Below are 20,314 nucleotides of genomic sequence, written 5' to 3'. Positions count from 1 at the left end.
AAGCAATCAACAACTTAACATCCAATTGGTGGCCATCAGGTATAACAGAGAAAGCATACAAGGGGGACAATACCAAGGGGTAGTGTTCAAGCTCCTCCTGCTAGTAACAGAAAATGTAAACAAGGGACAGTGGCCACACAATACACCTTGGGAGTCTCAGGCTGTACATTAGAAAAAACTTGGCTTGAACAGATTACTCAAAGAGGCTGCGTGTATAATCTCCATCCTTTCAAATTTTCCAAGATTTGACTAGAAAACACAACACAAAACTGTATCTGGTCTAGTATTGCTAGTAGCCTTACTTTGTACATGAGATTAGACCAGATGGAGGTATGAAGGGGATCTTCAGGGTCCCTTCCACCAATGTGTCTATGAATTGGTGTAACTTGATTTCATTTCTCTCAGTAAAAATACTGCTATTTCAAAAGAACTACCTTCAGTATGCAGAAGACGTGCACTTATTCATCACAACCTTCACCTTCCTCAGGGGTGGCCAGGGGAGGGGCAGGTGCTGATCTTTTCTCTCTGGTGACCCGCGATAAGACACAAGGAAAAGGAATGAAACTGCATTGGAGGAAGTTCAGATTGGACATTAGGCAAAGATTCTTCACTGAGAGGTTACCTAGTCACTAGGATAGGCTCACCAGGAAGTGGCCATGGTCCCAAGCCTGTCAAGAGTTCAATGAACATGTGGATGGTGCTCTTAGTCCTATGGCTTAATTTTAGGTAGTCCTGCAAGGAGCACAGCATTGGACTTGATGATACTAAGGGGTCCCTTTCCAACCTGATATAGTCTGATTCTTTCACTGATTAGATTAATTCCCAAGCCTCTCTGGGAAGCTTTGCACTCTTAGCACAAGCAGCTGCTGTATACATGAGAATTTGTGACGTGTTCTCAGGCCAGTCACTTAACTGCATCATTCTGCTCCTGGGAGCAAGGCAGGCACCTTTTCCTCCTCAGTATACTTCTATCACAGAGATAGCTATGGCTAAATTTATCGTGGGGAAAAGGTTCGATCAGCAAATCCTTCCATCACAACCATGAAACAGTATCTGCAGTGATATATTAACACGTGCAGCAGGAGAAATAGTTGGATTATCTGCTTTGAAATGTGGCTTCAAAAATTAAGTTCTGGCTTGAAGGATCCCACAGCCTTGGCACTTTGCTTCAGAAGATGATTCATGTAAAAAAATTGTCTGGCAGCTACCCTCACTCTGAGGATCAATAATGGTTAAAAGTAAAAACATTTAGCAGAAAAGCAGAGGTGTCAGAACATCTGCTGAGGGTCTATTCATAAGTCTATCATGTGTCTGACTTTCTACAAAACAACTTCCATCTCCAAATAGATTTGTGATGTCCTTTACCTTTCCATTTACCCATTGCTAATTAAAAATCTCATTTAGGATTTGCTGATGTTATTCCACAGAACAGCTGCTGTTAAGTTTCTGGCTGACAGTACAGAAGTCCAATGCTTCTTAGAAGGCCAATGTTCTGTACAAGCGTGGCAGAAATGGAACAGGCACCCAGGATTAAATCACACTGTTAAAGGGGTAGGGGAGAAGAGCGCCTGCAATACAGCCTTGTGAGGAATTACTGGTCACATTAGCTGTCCAAATCTATACCTGGCCTAATTAAGCTGCATTTACACTGTACAGGAGGCCAGCTGCCAGTGGTGAAACCTGCCTGTCTAGTTACCTGCCAGCTGGAGCTTAAAAGCACGTTCATGATTAAAACAGAAACCTTTAAGAGTAACGGAACTTCAGGGAGCCATGTTTGGGCAGGGCTTGAACTAGCATTAAAATACTCACCGCTCTTAATATAGCAATACCTAAGGTTTTGTTTTTGTGTTCGGCTTGTTTTTTGGTTAGGTTTTTTTTTTTTATTTATTTCTATTCCCACTTACAACTTAATTTCATATTAATGTCAAGTACCACATTATTTCCTCTTGAGGTCACTACAATGAGCACACTACTATTGAAAAACAGAATTTGAGGATCATGGATGTCAGGACATCATGACAGTCTATTCCTGCCATTTCTCTATTCCAGAGCAGGCCACCGGGGCAATAGCTTGCCACAATAGGAGCCTGCTACCAGCTGCCATCTCCATACCCTCTCTCACCACATGCCAAACAGAGAATGAGAAACAAATATGATAGTTGGAACAATCACAATCTGTCCAACAGAGAGAATTGATTCCACTCCCACACATCCATTTTATAGTCACCCTGACAGTGAATGCCTATCCCTATTGTTTGGCAGAGGCTGACAGTCTACAGTTTTCGGACCAAACAGAGTTGTTGAGAAAGCTTGAACTCAGCAGTGCCCTGCTTCCATATAGTTATATGCAGAAAAAATCTATGTTCTCTTCAGAAAGTGTCTTTTGCTTTACAGAGCCAAGTAAGAAGACGTCAGTTTTTACTTCCTCCTTAGAATAAAATTTAAAACATGGAATATCTGGCATTTAAAGTTATCAGTGGAAGAAAAGCCAGCTTTGGGGTTGTTTGTGCAGCCAAGATTAGAAAGCAAGGGTCATGCTGTAGCTCTATGCTCCTGCTCCCTCACTATTTCTTGACTTCTGAGTTTAGCACAAGACTTTTTCAGTCGAAGGCAAAAACAGGTAATGTAGGGGTCTGATCCAGAACGGTACAACTGGGCACCTTTGGCTCAGATTGTGAACTGCCTATGCTGGATCAACAACCAGCCTGTGCCATGACATTTGGCCCAACAGAAGAGTATCTTTACAGTTTTGTAGTCAGAATTTGCTATCCAACTACAAAGACCGTATTGGAACTTAAGGAATTAAAAGCTCAGGCCATAAGCCAATAAACAAATCCAATGGAAGCTGAAGCACGAGCAACCACCCCCACAGGCAGGCGTCCAAACACAAGTCTTAACACAGGGTTTCTAGCTAACAGGCATTCTGCATGAGTAGTATTACAAGATCTACCATGAATCAAAAAAATACCTTGTCCTACAGATCACCTTTCAGACAAGATGCACAAACTCTTACAGGCAGGAAAGAATCTACTTGTAAAGGTAGGAAGCTTCAGGAAATTATGCCATTTCCCCTCAAAAACCATTTCACTAGCAGGCCCATCTCTTACAAAAAGCAGGATTTGCCAGTGAATTCTGTTCTTTGCTCACAGACACTGGCATAACTGCCCCCCACGCCCCGCTTTCATCATTACTTAAATGACAGGGATTCAGCTACAAGAGTAACCCACTGAGAAGAGTCAATAGCAACTGTTCCAGATCAGACTTGGGGAACAATGGATGAACTTCACAGGGACTGGCACAACTGCAGAACAAGTTTTAGGGGGTAGACACTGAGAAAATTCATTATTTCAGATCTTACACCCAATTTCAAACATGCCCTTTTCCAAAACTTCTCTTGCCCTTGCATTGTTAACAAACAGACATGCAAAATTGCTATCAGAGAGATGCAGCAAGCACACAGAAACCATGATGCAAAATACTCTGCTTTTCCTTAAAAAGAAGTCAACATTTTTCCTTTTAAAAATGTTCCACCAAGTCACTTTTGACAGGTGATTTTTTTTTAGCAACTGAGCAATGGTCCAGAGCATTAGAAGCAGCAAAAGCATTTTATTTGCTGTATAATTAGTGTCATTAGAAATATGATCAGTAAAAAAAAAAAAAAAACCAACAACAACCCAACACACAAGTCCACACAGAAAAGAATACTTAATAAAACCCAAGAGAGCATGAAGGAGTGATGGTGGTGAAGAATTAACAAAAGAAAATTTGTGGTTTTTTTTTTAGTCTTCCAAACTTCTGGACAGCAACAACTTCTTGTGGCCACTAGAGATGGTAACAAATCTTCCTACTACTTTGCATCAGAGTGTCCTCCTCCACCCTTTTTGGACTGTTAGCTTCAAATCACTTGGTGTTGTGTTTAGTTCCCTTCTCGCACTCTACAAGATCATGATCTGTTCATGTTAGGTAAAAGCTTCCATGCAAGAGTTCTCCACACAAAGGCATAAAACTTACTCAGCAAACATCATCTTCTCAAAAATCACTTCAAGTCATAACAATGCTTCACTTTGTTTAATTCCTGTATTTTCAAAAAGGTGGTAGAAGTACTGTATTTTTTTTTTTTTTAACAATTACATGTTTCTCCTCCTTCAAACAGAAAATATCTTTAATCTTTGAAACAGAATGATTTTTTCTCTGACATTGAAATGACCAGACATTCTTAATTCAAGGAATTAACAAATGTGTTTCTGAAGCAAGAAGTTGCCACAACAATTACTTGTAAACATTATACCCACAGCAGTATGTACATCAAAACCCCACACTTCCACCTTAAAATAAACCACAAAACTTTGACATGAAATACATAAAAAGTTTATTATGTATGTACCCCATTTTGTTATCTTGAGGAGGAAATCTGAGGCAACAGTTTGGTGCAGTACAGAGAAGCAAAGCAATATACAGTAGCTGCACACAGCTTGATTGGTTTCATATCACAACTAAATACTCTTACTAGGACCGTTAGTACAGAAATGTTCTGTAATTAGAAAAAATGAGAAGTATTACTCTCATGCTGTACAGTCTCATGTTTCTTGGTTAGAAAAGAACAACTGATTGAGTTTGAATCTTTCACACCCAAATCCTTCACACCAACTCGCTTGGCTGTTGCCTCTGGAATGTTCAGCACAAAGGTTAAGCTCCAGACATAATTTAAGTGCTTTTCATGTGCAAACTGTTACTGGCTAAAGCTTTCAAAGTACATTTAATTACAGATATGAACACCCTGTAAAGATATGAGGATATGATAGCAGACCCAGAGGCCAATACAGATTCTTTAAGAGAAATGCTATGTTCCACTGCAGTAGTTCTAGTCCCTGACAAGGTCCTTCCAAAGAGAGGGTTTATTTCAATTGTAGGAGATAGACCACTCTTTGACAGAAGCATCATGGGATGTTGTTACCAGAGTATGTTCATCCAACCACGCTAAGCCGCTTACGTGATGTAGTCTGTGAGCATCTGTATGGCAGCATGAAATAACAGAAGAGAATTAGGAAAGGCAGGCTGACAAAGTAACTTTAGCACATATTCCAATTGTGATTTTCACTGCATTAAATACTAGAAGCGTATTTTAAAATCTACTAAAAAATATCATAAGAGTTCTGGCTACTGTGGCTAGATAGAAGCTAACATAAGGCTAAATTACCAACTTTCAAAATTAAGATTGAGGGAAGCATACCTGGTATCTTGACTCTGGTTTCTGGGTCACTTACTGTCCAAACATACACCATCATGTCCATGCCTCCAGAAGCAAAGTGTTCATTGTCTGGTGACCAGGCAATACAAACAATTTTTGCATGGTGTCCATAAAAGACGTTATGTTCCTATTTGAAAGTCAAGGATATCGTGTTATTTTATTTTATTAGTTTAAACTACTTTAGGAAATCACTGGCTTTTAATGTGTAGCATCACAATTAGCTACTGAAAGACTCCAGACAATGTACATCTCAAGTGCAAATAGATGCCCTAAAACAACCAAACGGTGGCATCATTTTATGCCACATATTTAAACACCTGTCAGGCCAATAAAATGCAATTTTTTTTTAAAAAGAAAATGCTAAGGCTTTTTCTATGAAAGCTGGATCTGTAAAGTGCACATGCAAGCCACTTCTTGCTTAGAGGCTTTTAAAGTAACCCCACAGATGTTTCTAAAACCAACATTATTTCAATTTTCACTTAAAAGTTGTATTTACTTTTTTTTTTACTTCACTGTTGTTTCAGTCAAAGCTTCTTGACTTTACAGGCAGATACATATACTAACTGGTCAACTGAGAAGTGGAAGTTGCCCATTGTTTGGTTCTTAGATTGAAGGATAAAGGAAGATTCCCTTTGCTTGGTCCTTACCAACAAACTGTGTGCAACAGCCAGCAGAATTTTACTGCCAAATTTGGTTTATTTACTTCATTAAATTTTGTTGTACTGCATGATTCTTATCAAAGTGAGCCTACGCTCTTGTCCATTTTATAAAAATGCACACAAATTCTCTAAGAGGTATGCCATGTATTTTGTTGACTTTTTCCCTTTAAAAAAAACAACACTAGTGATTAGCTGACCCCACTAAGGAACCTGCACAGTTGGTAATCTTTTGCATTTAACTGCTGCTAGCCTGTGGAAATCCAACCCCTCCCCTGTTTTAACTATGTCTGTCATTAACAGGTTTGAGTGTTTTCCCAGTAGCCAAGCTATGCTGTACATTTCCTCACCTACCCTTATGATCTGCAGGCTTCACACAGGCTGCTGTGAAAAGCAACACTAACAAAATACCAGGTAAACAGAGAGACACCAAATACACATCAGTGATTTAACAATTAAGTCTCATCAGCTACACTGTTTTGCACCACAACAGGTTTCGGTAATGAGATGCAAGTCAATTTGTTTTTAAACAAAACTCCTGATAGAACAGTTCTTACCCCATAGCCATCAGTGACACTAAAGACAGTGACAACCTTGTTTGCATCACAGACTGCAAGAAAGGCACCATCGTGAGAATATGCCAGGTCAGTAACAGGGCCTTTGGCTTCCAAAGACTTATCATCATTTTTCAGAGTGGTTCCTTGGATTGAATACAAATGGACTTTCCCATCCTGCAAAGTAATAGTGAAGAAAGGAGGAAGGTACAAAAATCACTTTACTGTAGGAAGGGGAAGGGCTACTGAGTTTCTGGAATTTTTCTACAATTTGCCTACTTCAAGAATACACTGGGTAAAAACAATTTGGCAATTTCAAACCAGCAAATACAAGATTAAGAAAAAACACAAAGAATAGACATTAGGTGACAACAGTAGGAGAACCTGGGGAATTAAAGCCCAGGAATACCAATTACACAGTTTACCTGTTTCAGCACTGCTGTTGTTACAAACTGCCACCTCCTAGTTGTCAGCATAACACACCTGCTATTGTTAAATGCTTCTGTTATGAGTTCCAGTACGAAAAGTAAAGCTTTAGGAAGTGCAACCTTACCGCTCCTCCCACTGCTGCTGTACCCCCTCCGGGGTGAATGGCTACAGCTTCTGGCTCATAGCCAAGGTCATCAACTGCAAAACATTTTTTCTTATCTTTCATCAAGACAATCTGTAAATAGAAAAACAGAAACCAAGACCCTTCTTCAAAATGCATAATACAAACCTGTGACTAAGCCGCTTAGTCATAAATACAAAGCCACTCTGATGGCTCAGAAGTTTACTATATTCTGATCTTAAGGAACCAGTTTTCTCTTTAAAAAAAAGAAATGCCTAGATGCAGCAACTAACTAACCTGCTGTACTGAAGTACTTATGCGTTCTAAATTAGGTGGTGCAAGGCACACTACTGCCTTCAGCTTCACGTCATTTGGTTTGAACATGAAAAACATGGATCAAACGGTATTTTTAGCAATGCTTACTCCCTTCCTGGTTTAGTGTTAAAGGCAGGGAGGCAGGACCAAAATAGTATCAAGTTAATACTGCAATGTTAAATTTTAAGGGCTTTTAAAAAAAATTTCCTGTCCAGTATGGACAACCAGAATTACAACTTACATGGAAAACAGGTTTGGACAACCCCACTGAAAGTCCCAAGTACGAAGACAGCATCCATACAGGAGGGATAAATCATTAGAAGTATGTTTTGATACAAGATAGCCCTGGTGCAATCTCTTTGGTTTTGCATGATCTGAATACTACTGGCAAGCAAGCTAGAGCTACCTATGTTGTACAACAGCATTAGTTAATTGGATTAGCACAAAAAAGAAACATATATGCAGGAGCAAGACATTCTTCCCCCCAGATCACCAAACAACTCAGACAAAAGCATGATTCAGATTGGTGTAGCTTCTAGCACAAAGCTGTACTGATTAAAAAAACAAAACAACACATGCATTCACACAAGGGACCATGTAAAGTTTAAGTCTATACTGTCAAATTGGTACAGGATCCAAAAAGACAGGCCTATCAAGTGTCCTGCTTCATTACATTCTTCACAGCTCTCATTAAGAAACTCTGCAGATGTGGAAGGGGATCCCACACTGAATTGTTTTGTCAGAAACCATCATGTTACCATACATGACATTATTAATAGAGCAATAGTGCTGATAATCCACAAGTTAGCACTTACTTGTCCAATGCATAGAACTACAGTATAACCACCAGGACCCACAGCTAAACATTTTGGTTGAACATCCATTTTTACAGCATCCTGGCCACTGGAGGAAGGCATGCCAAGTTGGAGAAGCAGGAAAGACAAAGCAGGGGGGCAGGAAAAAAAAAAAAAAAAAAAAAAATTATCCCACGCTTACCATTATTTAAAATTACCTATCCAAATAATCACCTACTAATGATCAAGAACACATTTTTTTTCCCTTATATTTTTAAATAATCCACAAAGTTTCCTTCTGTTTACTGTTTAAAGCATTACTGTCTTCATCAGGCAGTACACCTTCAAAGTGAAAGCAAATGTTACTATCCATTAGCATATATTTTTTTTAAACTAACTAGGTGATCTTAATAAGCTCCTCTAAAGCTTTCAGCTTCAGTTGTGGTTTCCATGAAGAAACAGCTGTGTTCCATCTCTCTTAACCACATTTATGATTCACAAATACCCAGGAAATATTGATGACAAACCAGACACTCATCCCACAGCCCCCTAAGCCATCCAATACAAGGCAGATCTCTATCTAACCTGTGGAAGGAAGGAAATAAGTTTAAAAGTCTGGGATGTATTTCCTGTTCTCACAGAAAAAAGCCAGGCTGGTACAGCAATTACTTCTACAGTTTCCATAGTAACTTAAACCCTGAATAAACTGCAGCATACATTTTTTTACCATCTAAATCAACAAAACTCTTGCTGTGTAATAATTAGAGCTGCAACACAACAACAGAAGGCAACAGTTTCACTAACCTGTAGTCCCTCTTGCTCAGGCTGGTGTAGCGCACAGTGTCATCCATACTGCAGGTGACCAGCTGATCCATTTCATCCACTGCCATTCTAGAAACCTGGTTTGTATGGCCCTTCCCAGAGAAGCCATCGTTCTCTCCAGTTTCAGAATCCCAATAATGTGCATAATAGAATTAAGGAACATTTCAAGATACTGATGTAGTCAGATAAAGCAAAATGAAAGCTAAATAATTAACAGACTATCTAATATTAGAAGGTACCTTTTGATACCATCAGACCAACCTGCTGCTCAAATCAGTGTCAACTACAACAGGGTGCCCATTCCAGGGCCACAAAAATGATCAGAAGGCTGGGAACACCTCTTACAAAAGTAGGCTGAGAGTAGGGGTTGTTCAGCCTGGAGAAGAGAAAGCTCTGGGGAGACCTTATTGAGGCACTCCAGTACTCAGGGGAGGCCTATGAAAAAGATGGGACAGCCTTGCCGCAGCACCTACTGCGACAGGACAGGGGGCAATAATTTTAAACTAAGTGTAGATTTAAACTTAATATAAAGCAGATTTTTTTTAATTTTTTTTTTTTTTCTTTCTTCTTTTTTTTAACACTGGCATAGGTTGCCCAGGGAGGTGGTAAATGTCCCATCCCTGGCAATACTTAAGGTCAGGTTAGACAGGGCCCTGAGCAACCTAATCTAGTTGAAGATGTCCCTGTTTGGGTTGGACTAGATGACCTTTGAAGTTTCCTTCCAATCCAAACTACTCTGATTCCATTGTGTTTTTGAGCACCTCTATGGATGGAGACTCAAACTCCCTAAGAAACCAATACCAGGGTTCAATCAACCTCACACTCTCAAAAAAATTATTAGATGAACTTCTGATGCTCTGTAATGAGCTAAATGACCTACCACAAACAGTAGCAAATACTGGAACAATCAGCATTATGTCTGAGAACAGGAAATATGTTTTAAAGAATTGTAAGTCCTGTAACATTGGCTTTCCCTGATGTTATCTGTGACATCAGTTTGAACTATTAACACTATACCACAGCTTTGAAAAGAAACAAGTCCTATATTTATAATGCTTTATGCCAACATGACACCATTTCAGTGTGTTACGGCAAGCAGCATTAAAGACTGCAGTTTTATTAATAAGCTTCAGAACATTGAAGAAAGGCTAACAGCCTTAGAGCTGAACATGTCCCAGCTTTATCCTTTAGCATGCCCTTCAGGAGCCTTCAGGATGCATTCCCAGTATTTTGCTCCAGAAGCTAACAGGACTGAAATAGCCTCAAAAGTTCTCTTCAGTAGTGAGGAAGCCTGATGTTTCAGATGCCAAATAAACACAATCATGCGTCACAGAACAACAAAAAATACACCTTAAAACAAGTGGGAAAATCAGAACTGTGAAGAGCAACGCGTATTAATGGGACAGATGCAGATCTACAAGAGTTTATCTTTCCCATCCTGAACAAGTGAAAAACAAGATAGTTAACTTTCAGCACATCCTAAGATCTACCTGTTGCATGGAATAGCAAAAGAAAGCAATACATATTTTGCCTATATGACAGAATACATGGAGAGTTGTAAGACACTAATTTATCTATTTACTTTTTTTTCCATACTAACTATTTATCTACCACAAGGAAGTGTCAACTGGAAATTAATAACTGAGTTATATTCAGCAGGCAAGTTTAAAGGCAACCAGTAAAGTGGGCAAGTTAGGGTAAAACAGATTAAGCTTCTTCAGATGTGACATATTCACTTGTGTCCAATAAAAATAAGTTTTTGACTTGGCAGTCTTCCTCCTAGTAAGCAAATCTCAGACGCAGTTCTCTTTCTAGAACAAGTATCAGTATCATTCAAAGGATATTAATATGACCATCATTACTTCCAGAGTAAATATAGGACTTTCCACCATTTTTATGCACTGTAAGACACTGAATTGATTTACTATGACCCTGTGAATGGGACACAATAATTATTGACAGACAAAATTTCACCATGACATACATATAAATCGAACCTATTTGAGAAGAACTTTAGGTTATTAATTTTATTCACAAGCATTAAAAGTCACACAACACAAATCACTAATTAATGGTGCAGACATTTAACTGTTGCAGCATTACTGTTTCTATGTACTATTCCTTGAAGAGAGGCAGGAGGCACTGTGAGTATCCTTATCAGCCTGCTGGGCCAAAATACCTCCATGACCTTGTCATCAACAGAGTTTGCTTTGCAGGTACTTTATGATTCAGGGAAGAGGACTAAATATGGTCATGTACCCACATAAACTGCCAGAATTATAGCAGCAATAGCAAGAATCTGGGACGTCTGTTTCTAGTTCACATAAAAATGTGAGTTCTCATGAGAGTGCTGTATCAGTGAACTCTTTAAAACCTAAAATTAAAGCTTTACTGCACAGTAACCTTAATCACCTTGTTCACAATACACTAGCTCTGGTAGAATGAGACATCACTGGTAGTTTTCTATCAATACTGTATTTCTTTTATCATCTCAAAAATACTTAAAAGCTGCTATGAAAGAGCAGTCAATTTCAAATGAAACCAGTATCAGTCTGTGTATTTGCACAAAGCACAGTACCACACATGTAACATTTTAACTTCTTGTTCATATGGCTTGCAAGAGTCAGGCACATGTAGCTCATCCAGCAATGCTAATTTAACAAAAACATATAGGTGAAATAGGAATTATTGAAACATAACTTCAACCACTGAGTTTTTTATTGCAGAAACTGGTGCAACAACAAGTTTAACCTACCTTTATGACACGTAAAGGCTTATTTGGGTTGTTCTTATCCAAATAATTGATATAGCCAGACAGGGAAATAGTCAGTAAATGGTCTTTCTGCCACAAGCAACCCAGCTGCTGATCCAACACATTTGATCCCATGTTAAAAGTATTGACAATAGAATTAGCACCAACGTCCCAGATTTTAGCAGTTTTATCTCCAGAAGCAGAAAGCAACTGGCTACTGTCAGGGCTCCAACTAATCTGTAAAAACAAATGTCACCACAAGATAGTAAATGCATTTATTATTTCAAGACTTCACAGTCTATAAACTCGGTAATGAAATAAACCAGACCATTTGCACAAATGAAGTGATACTTACAGCATAAATGCCTCCATCATGAGCTTTGCCTCCACCAAGAGCACACACTTTCTCTCCAGTCTTCCCATCATAGACAAAAATCTTAAGAGAGCACACAGACATTAACTTCAAACAAAAAACAGGAACAGGGGAAAAAAACCAAGAACTGAAACAGTGTTACTTGTACTACACAGATAATTTTTTTTTATTTGTTACAAGGTATGCTTGCAAGTTTAGCAAACAGTAGATTTTTGAAGAAGAGGCACAAGTATTCCTGCGTTTAATATTTATGATGCAACAAATGAGATAATTGTAAATAATCACAGTAAGCCACTCTGTACATTGGATCCTGACATTTGAAATTCTGGGAGATGCTACACAGCTCCTGCTGTGACAGCAGCTCTTCACACAGCCGTGAGAATCTGCCTTCTAAGGAGGAGCTACCCATGGTAACAGTGTCAAACTTGCCCTCATCCCCAGGGAGTTCACATGGAGCTGGGTTGCTATCTAGGAATTCAATATTTCAGCCAGACTTCTCAGGACATACCTATTCCAAACTCTAATGTTCCCACCAAAATAACCTGTAAGAAAAGTACTAGCCTAGGGAGATGGAATAGAGAAAAATTTGAATGACAATAGTCTGGCTAATGTCAGTTGTTACAGCGTTATAAGAGAGTACTTAAAAACTTAAGCCAGACATTGCTTGGTGTGAAAAAAGAAGCAATGTGGATTCTACCATACTATTCCTATTCCCAAAATGCACAAGAAAAATATTCCATTGCTAAAATCACTAGCGAAAGAGCTCCTTGTTTTTTACCTGGCCATCTGCACTAGCTGTAGCAAGTCTGATCCCATCAGGAGAAAACCTCACACAGTTCACAAACCGTGTATGGTCCTGTAGGGAACAAGGTAAGAATCAGCAAACGAAATAAAAGTAGACCTTTTTATGTAGAACATAATCCAGTAACAATGAAGTTCTCCAAGATGTGAGCCACAAATGAGCTGTGTAGAAGATGTCTGCTACAGATAATTGCTACAGAGCAAGTCTAACCCCTATCTGAAGAGTATAATAGGGATCAAAAACAGCCCAGTGAAGAAACTGCGACATTAGTACTGAACTAGTTTAAAGAACTTAGCACAATACCAGGGGAACAGGTACCTAGTTTCAGGGATAGGTAGGAAAAAACCTTCAACTGCAGCCTAGATGTAAACCTGGGATTCTTCCCCTCTGGTCACCAAATTCTTCTGCAACGTTCTCCAGACTTTGCCTCTTGCTTCATTGCACAATTAAGTTTTATACACAGAAAAGCACTTTATCCTTGTTATTGTAAAAAAGTACAGGCAAGAAGAATAAAGTATTTTACTGGAATTCCATTCCTGGGAGACTGCATTAGTGGTAGGTTTGTGAAGTGACTGGGCGAGACTGATGTATGCTCCCCAAATAGACTATTTACAAGTAGGAGACTATTCAAGCCACGCTAACCAGAAAGCACACGTTAAATAGGGAAGCACCACAATGAGGCCAAAGCTCCCATGCAAAGAGATTTAGAAGACTATTTTTAGTATTATGAAAGGCAGGTTCTAATCTACTTTCCTTAACTATATTTTTTTCCTGAAGATACCTCAAGCTCTAATCTAAACCATCTAACAGTCTGTACCAGAATCACACAATCAACTCAAATACCACTTTGAAAGGAAGACTGCATCACATATTGGTATAAGCAACAGTGGTAAGCAATTCAGACTTCAGAATTCCACAAGAATCAGCTTAGCAAAATGCAAGCATCAACTTAAGTTCAGAAATATATTAGGCAACTACATCACTTCATTGGATTGCAGAGCTCAAAACAATTCCTTTTCTAGAGTGGGAATGGAATCCTCAGTGAAGTCGACCTATGAAGACTACTCAAGGCACATACTTAAGAAAATAAGAGGCCTACTACCATGTTTTTAAAAATAAAATAGGAACTAAACATTTTCAGTGTACTACTGCAATAACATCCAGCACATCTGCAGCGTATTTTTGAGCTGAGATGAAAGTCTTCTGCCCTTAGAAACAGCTGCAGAAGCTTTCAGTGTTTTGCTTTCTTTGGCCTCACATAACAATGAATGTCACAAATGTGGTAGTTCCAAGCTTTGTTTCATTTACAGATGGGATTTTAGCTAGTAGAGTAAGAAACAAAAAGTGAAAAGGAATGTAGAAAGAGAAAACTGTCCACAGAAGTTACATACCCACTCCTTACTGTAGAAATCAGCTACACTTTCAAACATCTGCACTAACCCTTTCTAAGCTGCCCTGGGATCTGATTTGAGTGCTCTTAAGCGGATTGGAAAATTCCATTCACACCACATTTCTTGAACCAAGCACCCTGGAGAGTGCTACGAAATCCTATGTATGGCTTCACTGGGAAGTAGAGCTCAGAAGACACCAAGAGGGCCACAGAAACATCCTACTTCTTAAGTTAAGGAAGAGGATGAAGAGCCAAGGGGGGAAATAAATAAAATTTTTTAAAAAATAAAAAAGTGCTTCCAGTTTTCTTAACTAGTCATTTACTTCCACTTTCTTGGCCTGAGACAAGTGTCCAGTTACATATCTCTCAGGCTTAAGAAAGCCCCTTGACACCAACTGTGCCCCAAAAGGCGGAGCTAAGAACTTTTGTTGTAACAGTTGGTTGTGACCAGAACTGCAAGCTTGTTGGACAGCTTTTAGCCAACTTGCTGCACAGTTTAGAGAGAGCTACATCTCAGCTGAAACTCACACTTGTTGTAAACTTGAACTTGAACGGCGGTCCCTCGAAGAAAGCAGCACAGTTGTCATCACTGCCAGTTGCCAGGCGATACGGTCTTGTTTGCTTAATGTCCACACTATTGATCACTTTGTTGTGCCCAGTAATCTCACCAACAGAAGAACCACTATCCCACAGGAACACTGCTCCGAATCTAGTTAAAAAAAGCATACAATAACTACAGTTCATAAAAGTTCCATGTAGATTAACTTGCTGAGCATCTGGAAACAGCAGATTTGAGTGCATTCAAAGAAAAGAAATTAGGTCATCTTGTTAATCTCATGCAAGCACCATCATAGTTCCCTGAAGTCTGCTTGAGATCTTGCTGGAGAGAGAATCTAATCTTCAATAGGAGATATTTGCTGAAGGGAACAGACAAGCACGTTTTATGTATCAGCTGCTACAACTCAGAGATTTGAAATATATTCTTCAGTAAGTCTGTCAGTTTATAAAAGAAAGCACTAAGTTATTCCATCTGCCTAGTCACTACGCAGAATGGAGAAAGCAAAGATAACAATGGAATCGGACATTTATCTGATTATCTAGCCTAGATTGGGTACCATCACTTTCGCAACTATTATTACTTAAAGAATTAAGAAAGAAGAGTTATAACAGTGTTTCTGTCAGTTCTTAACTTTAAATCACCTTAAAAAAAAAAGTATAATCAATACAGTGGCATTAAAATGCTACAGCATCACTATTAAAAAGGGGTTCTGTAGAATCACTTCAGCAAAATTTCTAGATTGAAAGTGCACCCATGTAACAGGAAACTGGCAGTTTTTGAAGTAGGACAGCAAATTTACCTAGCTTCTACCCAGGGGCAGGTGAGAGTGGAAGGAAGGCCAGAGGACAAAGGATCTCTCTCAAGTATCAGGACACAGTACTCGGTGACTAAAAAATGGTGCAGGCTGTCAGAGAACAAGACCACACTACGTTTGTCAGACCTTTAAGTATAAGACTACTTGATCTGGATTCTGCCTTAAAGATCTGTTAGCCTTTAAACATGAAAAGATATAAACCTGACTTTAATGGGCACCTCATTTAGTCAGATAACTGGTTGTGATTTTCTTTTAATTACCGTAATAAGGCTGAAAAATATGAGTGTGTTGCTGAGAAAGAAAATTCAGATAGATACACTTTTTAATTTTTTACTCTTATTCAATCATGTCCTCTGAATTTGGGAGGGGTAAAACAAGAGGAAGAACTGTCTTGTGGTTCTCCCTTCCTACTCTATCAGAACTAAACACAAAAGAAATCCACCAGAAGGCATACTGAGCAGCTATCACTGAATGTAATACCCCACCTCTAGAAAACAAATGACCCACATAGTTTTTAAACTGAGCAATTCTAACAGGACTGTATTTTCCAAGCAGTTTTACAGCTGTCAAATACTGCATAAAAAATCCTGTTGCAGAACAGCACAACTTGAAGTCTAAACAGGGAACGAGCCATGATTTTCTTCCCTTGAAGAATTAAAAGCTTTCTGTAAAGAACCTGCTTAGAGGTTTACAGTGTACACATACACAGAGGCAAAAGAATTACTCACTTTTCCCTTCCTTCTCCAACCACAGCAATCCTCTTGCTGTCTTCAGTCCAGGCAAGGTCCTTTATTTTTCCTGCAAACGGCTGATACTCATACTTCAGTAGGTGTTCCTTCTGTGTAGTATCCCAGATTCTCAGCTTTCCAGAGACATCTGTCATAATAAAACAGAATATATCTATTGTTGTTTCAGCATGACTCAGTCATGTGACTCAGTAATCTGTCAGGATACTGATTATCACAGCTACACTGAACACTTGTATTAAGGATCTATTATCGTTCCCCATTACAGTTACTACAAATCACTTGATTTAGGAACACTGAGAGCTACATCTGTTTCACTGAATTATGTTTTTAACCAGACATTAAGGTTCAAGACATACAGCAATAAATACAACATGTGGAGACAACTTTTGCAGACACAAAGAAACTGCACAGTGAGAGGGTTGGAACTCTCATGGCATCAGCCAGTATGTGTGACGTGTCTGTTGCTACACAAAAAAAAAATCACTCAAAACCCAAACCAGCCTCAGCTTTTTTGTACCTTCAAAGCAAATCCACCTTGCATACAAATGACAGGTATATACAGAGAAACTTGTACCCATAAACTCAATTCCTGCACGTTCATCACATACTTTTTCTACACAGCAGCAAGTACACACAGTGTTGGTGGTGGATACCTGTACTATCTGGATTCCTACAGAAGAATCCAACAGAATATTCAAAAGTGGTAATGTCAAAAGCAGCAGACATAGAACAGGTCATAGAAGTTTAAGACTTAATATAATGAAAGCTTCCTTGCTCACCATTTCCTCTCAGTATTACAAAGCCCTAAAGCTTGCTTCTGTTCAAAGCAATTACTGTGGTGCAGCACTGTAGAGAAATTGTTCTATACCTAGGCAGGTTTTGACATCTCTAATGAAGCCCGCACAGCAAATTCTGTGTGCACTGGACCATTCATAAAAACCACCGTGGTAAAACACATACTTTTCACATCTCTAGAAAATTCCCCAGTTCTGTTTACTGCTTATGGGTGCACCTTCACAGTTCAATTTAAACATACAGCAACCCTGTATCTTTGGGACCTGATCATGGATTCATCTTCTCCACTTCTGCTGAAAGGATAGATGCAGAATCCTCCATTTTACATAGAGATTTGTTATTGAAGCAGAATTTTCATGCAGACTTCAAAATATAATTGTTTGCTCCATCTATTAATAAAACAAAGCTAAAGCTATATGTATCCTATCTATCTCCCATTACTACATCTGTTATGGCTGCAGTAAGAGAAATTACCATAAAAGCCACAAAGCATATTGCCAAAGGTCTGTCTCATCAAGTCCATGAAGTATTAATGCAGGTTGGACAGCTAATGCAGATTTATAGATAGAGAAATGAATCTTACATGTTATACTTAGAAACAGCTTAAACAGCCTGATACTATCTTCAGAACTCATGCTCAGCAGTATCACAAAACTATTTATAAATGACATACAGAAGACACTTTTTAAGGGAAATACTGCAGCCTAGACTTATTTACTTGGGTGTGACAGACAACTGAAAGAAGTCAACTGAACATTCTCCTCCAGCTTCCTCCAGCTGACCATTAACGAAGAACTTCTTCACAGATCAGCCTACATGTATTATTGTTCTTTTACAGAGGTTTGAAGATCTACAAGGCTACAAAGCTACAAGAACATAGCTAGTTCTTCTGAGGGTTAAGTACAGCACAAACCTAGAACACGAAGTCTGTAGAATAAAGAATGCAAACTGGATTTTAAGAAGGTATTCAATTTGACATATGGTTCACACACAAGACTGAGCCAAGAAAATCTTGGCTTTGGCTCCTTTCATACAAGGAGGGAAGGAAAAAGCAAGGAAAAAAACCAACTCATAAACCCCCTGTGCTATCACTGTTCTTAAAGGTTCCTCAGAACTCAAAGGATACATATTCTAATACAGCTTTCTGATACACAGGAAGCCAATGAGAATATTCTTACACTTAAAAAACACAGTTCCCTTTAAACTGTTGTGAGAGAAACTCCCATTTTACTAAGAACTGTGTATGATTCTGGACTCCCCTTCTAAGAAACTCATATTCAGAAAGTTTTCTTTTCAGATATATTACTTAGAAAGTAGCTCCTCTCTATTTGGACACATTACTTTCGTCTGAAGTGTCTCTAATTGACAATGGGAAGCAGATTTTTTAAAAAACCCATAGAATAACTCCAAGTATTTATCAGAAATTGAAGTTACAGTATTGTATTCATCAAATGTTCTTCAACTGTGTATCAATCCTCCTGAAAAAAATCATCAATTATTTGGAGCACACTTCTGTTAAAGAGTGTTTGCGCAGTTCTTTTTAAGTCATCAAAAACTGCAGTCATTTCCTCTAATAATCCACAAAATTAACGCTGTAGAAATTTACGTTACCCATTCTCAAACTATTCATTCACATGCATTATCTGGAAACTGAGAATAGGCCTCTTCCCCTGCTAACTTATCAGAGAAAGCTGTTTTAGTTCAGATTACAAATAGTAAGACTTGGCATGACTTTTCTTACAAGTTCAGTTGGGAAGAAAGGCAGAGGAAAAAGAAAGGAGTATGCCCCTCTTCTAGCATCCATCCCCTGCCTCCAAAGTATCAAAGTTTATTTTCAAACACAACCAACAGGCTTGTATTTCAAATAACTTCTCATTCTGCTGCATGCACACAAATCATTCATTACACTAAGATTTGTTCTCTTTAACACTTCAAATGAAAGTTCATTTTCCAGGTTTAATATAATAATTTTTTAAAAGACCAAGCATGTCACTAACTCATTGCTTTTGGAAGAGGTTAGAGAATTGCAGAAATCATTCCTTCCTCAGACGTGTATAGTAATTCAGCTGAAGCACATCACACTATGTTTATTCTGTAGGTAAACGTGAAGTGTTACTACTCTGTTTCACCAGTAAGTTTTCCATCATACATGGACAGAGCTGTGAAAGTGCATCTCATGCAGCATGCACACTGATGCTTTACCTCCAGATGCTATGTAGAATCCACTGGGAGCATACTTAGCAACAACAACCTGATGGGCATGCTCAGTGTAGATGTCAGCAATTGCAGGATTCTAGTTTAAAGGAAAAAAAAAAGTTAAGTTGTATTTCCTGGTTTTCAAGGGCATAAATTCTGTTCAGCACAAACAGCAGAAACACCAAAGAGAGCAGGTAAGCATGAAAGAAGCTTCACATTAAACCATTCCAGTATGCTGGTTCTGAATTGCAGAACAGATTTTTTTGAGGGGTGACACTTAGAAGCATGAACAAAACATCATTACCTACACTGAATTTCTCATGTTCTAGATTTGATGAAATATCACCAAAAGGATAGCCTGTCTAATATTCATTAACCTGAATATTAACTGTGGGCTAAAATTACATTCATGTGTCAAAGAACGCCAAACTGACTCCCTAAAAGTGAAGTAAAATTCAGTCCAATGTGAACCTGCTTTATATTCACCAGAAATTAAAATATGAAATTCAGAATTTCTCCTCACACTCCTCCTCTCATGCCCATCCTTCCAACTTAAACTGAGCTATCTAAAACTGAGAAGTGCAGGACACACTGCAGAACGTTGCTGTCCAGTACCACTAAAACACCACACTAATTTCTAACAACTGACACAACTGAAGTATCTCTTCTAACAGCCAGAACTGTTGTGACCTTCTCCTCTCCAATACCGTCTGAAAGGTAAAAAACCACTTCCCAAAATAATAGGTCAAACATTGGGCTTTCTTTTTATGGGGCTTACCCAGGTAAGGCAGTTACCCAAGCAGATTACTAAGCAGGAGCTGTGCTTTGCAACACATAGCCCAAGTCCTACTGAGGCCGAGTGTGAAAATTAAGCATACGGTCACTCACACTGCATGGCCATTCATCAGCACCATGTACTCAGGATGACTCAGTAACCAAAGTGGT

General features: G+C 38.8%; 1 protein-coding gene across 1 annotated transcript in view; it reads right to left on the bottom strand.

The window, feature by feature from the left end:
* Positions 1-4,049: 4,049 nt before the first annotated feature.
* Positions 4,050-20,314, bottom strand: part of WDR1 (WD repeat domain 1) — a gene marked incomplete at its 5' end in the record, with an annotated part of 19,723 nt that continues 3,458 nt past the window's right edge. Inside the window, 13 exons of the mRNA XM_008942329.1 lie at positions 4,050-5,010; positions 5,231-5,375; positions 6,462-6,635; positions 7,012-7,122; positions 8,139-8,226; positions 8,922-9,078; positions 10,784-10,871; positions 11,695-11,928; positions 12,047-12,127; positions 12,843-12,920; positions 14,785-14,965; positions 16,358-16,505; positions 19,376-19,466. Of these exons, the coding sequence (XP_008940577.1) occupies positions 4,901-5,010; positions 5,231-5,375; positions 6,462-6,635; positions 7,012-7,122; positions 8,139-8,226; positions 8,922-9,078; positions 10,784-10,871; positions 11,695-11,928; positions 12,047-12,127; positions 12,843-12,920; positions 14,785-14,965; positions 16,358-16,505; positions 19,376-19,466 (1,686 nt within the window). The remainder of the gene's footprint in view (positions 5,011-5,230; positions 5,376-6,461; positions 6,636-7,011; positions 7,123-8,138; positions 8,227-8,921; positions 9,079-10,783; positions 10,872-11,694; positions 11,929-12,046; positions 12,128-12,842; positions 12,921-14,784; positions 14,966-16,357; positions 16,506-19,375; positions 19,467-20,314) is intronic.

The sequence above is a fragment of the Merops nubicus genome, unplaced genomic scaffold (assembly GCF_000691845.1).
Source record: "Merops nubicus isolate BGI_N331 unplaced genomic scaffold, ASM69184v1 scaffold17956, whole genome shotgun sequence".
In the NCBI taxonomy this organism is placed as follows: Eukaryota; Metazoa; Chordata; class Aves; order Coraciiformes; family Meropidae; genus Merops; species Merops nubicus.
This window is presented reverse-complemented; position numbering and strand designations above follow the sequence as displayed.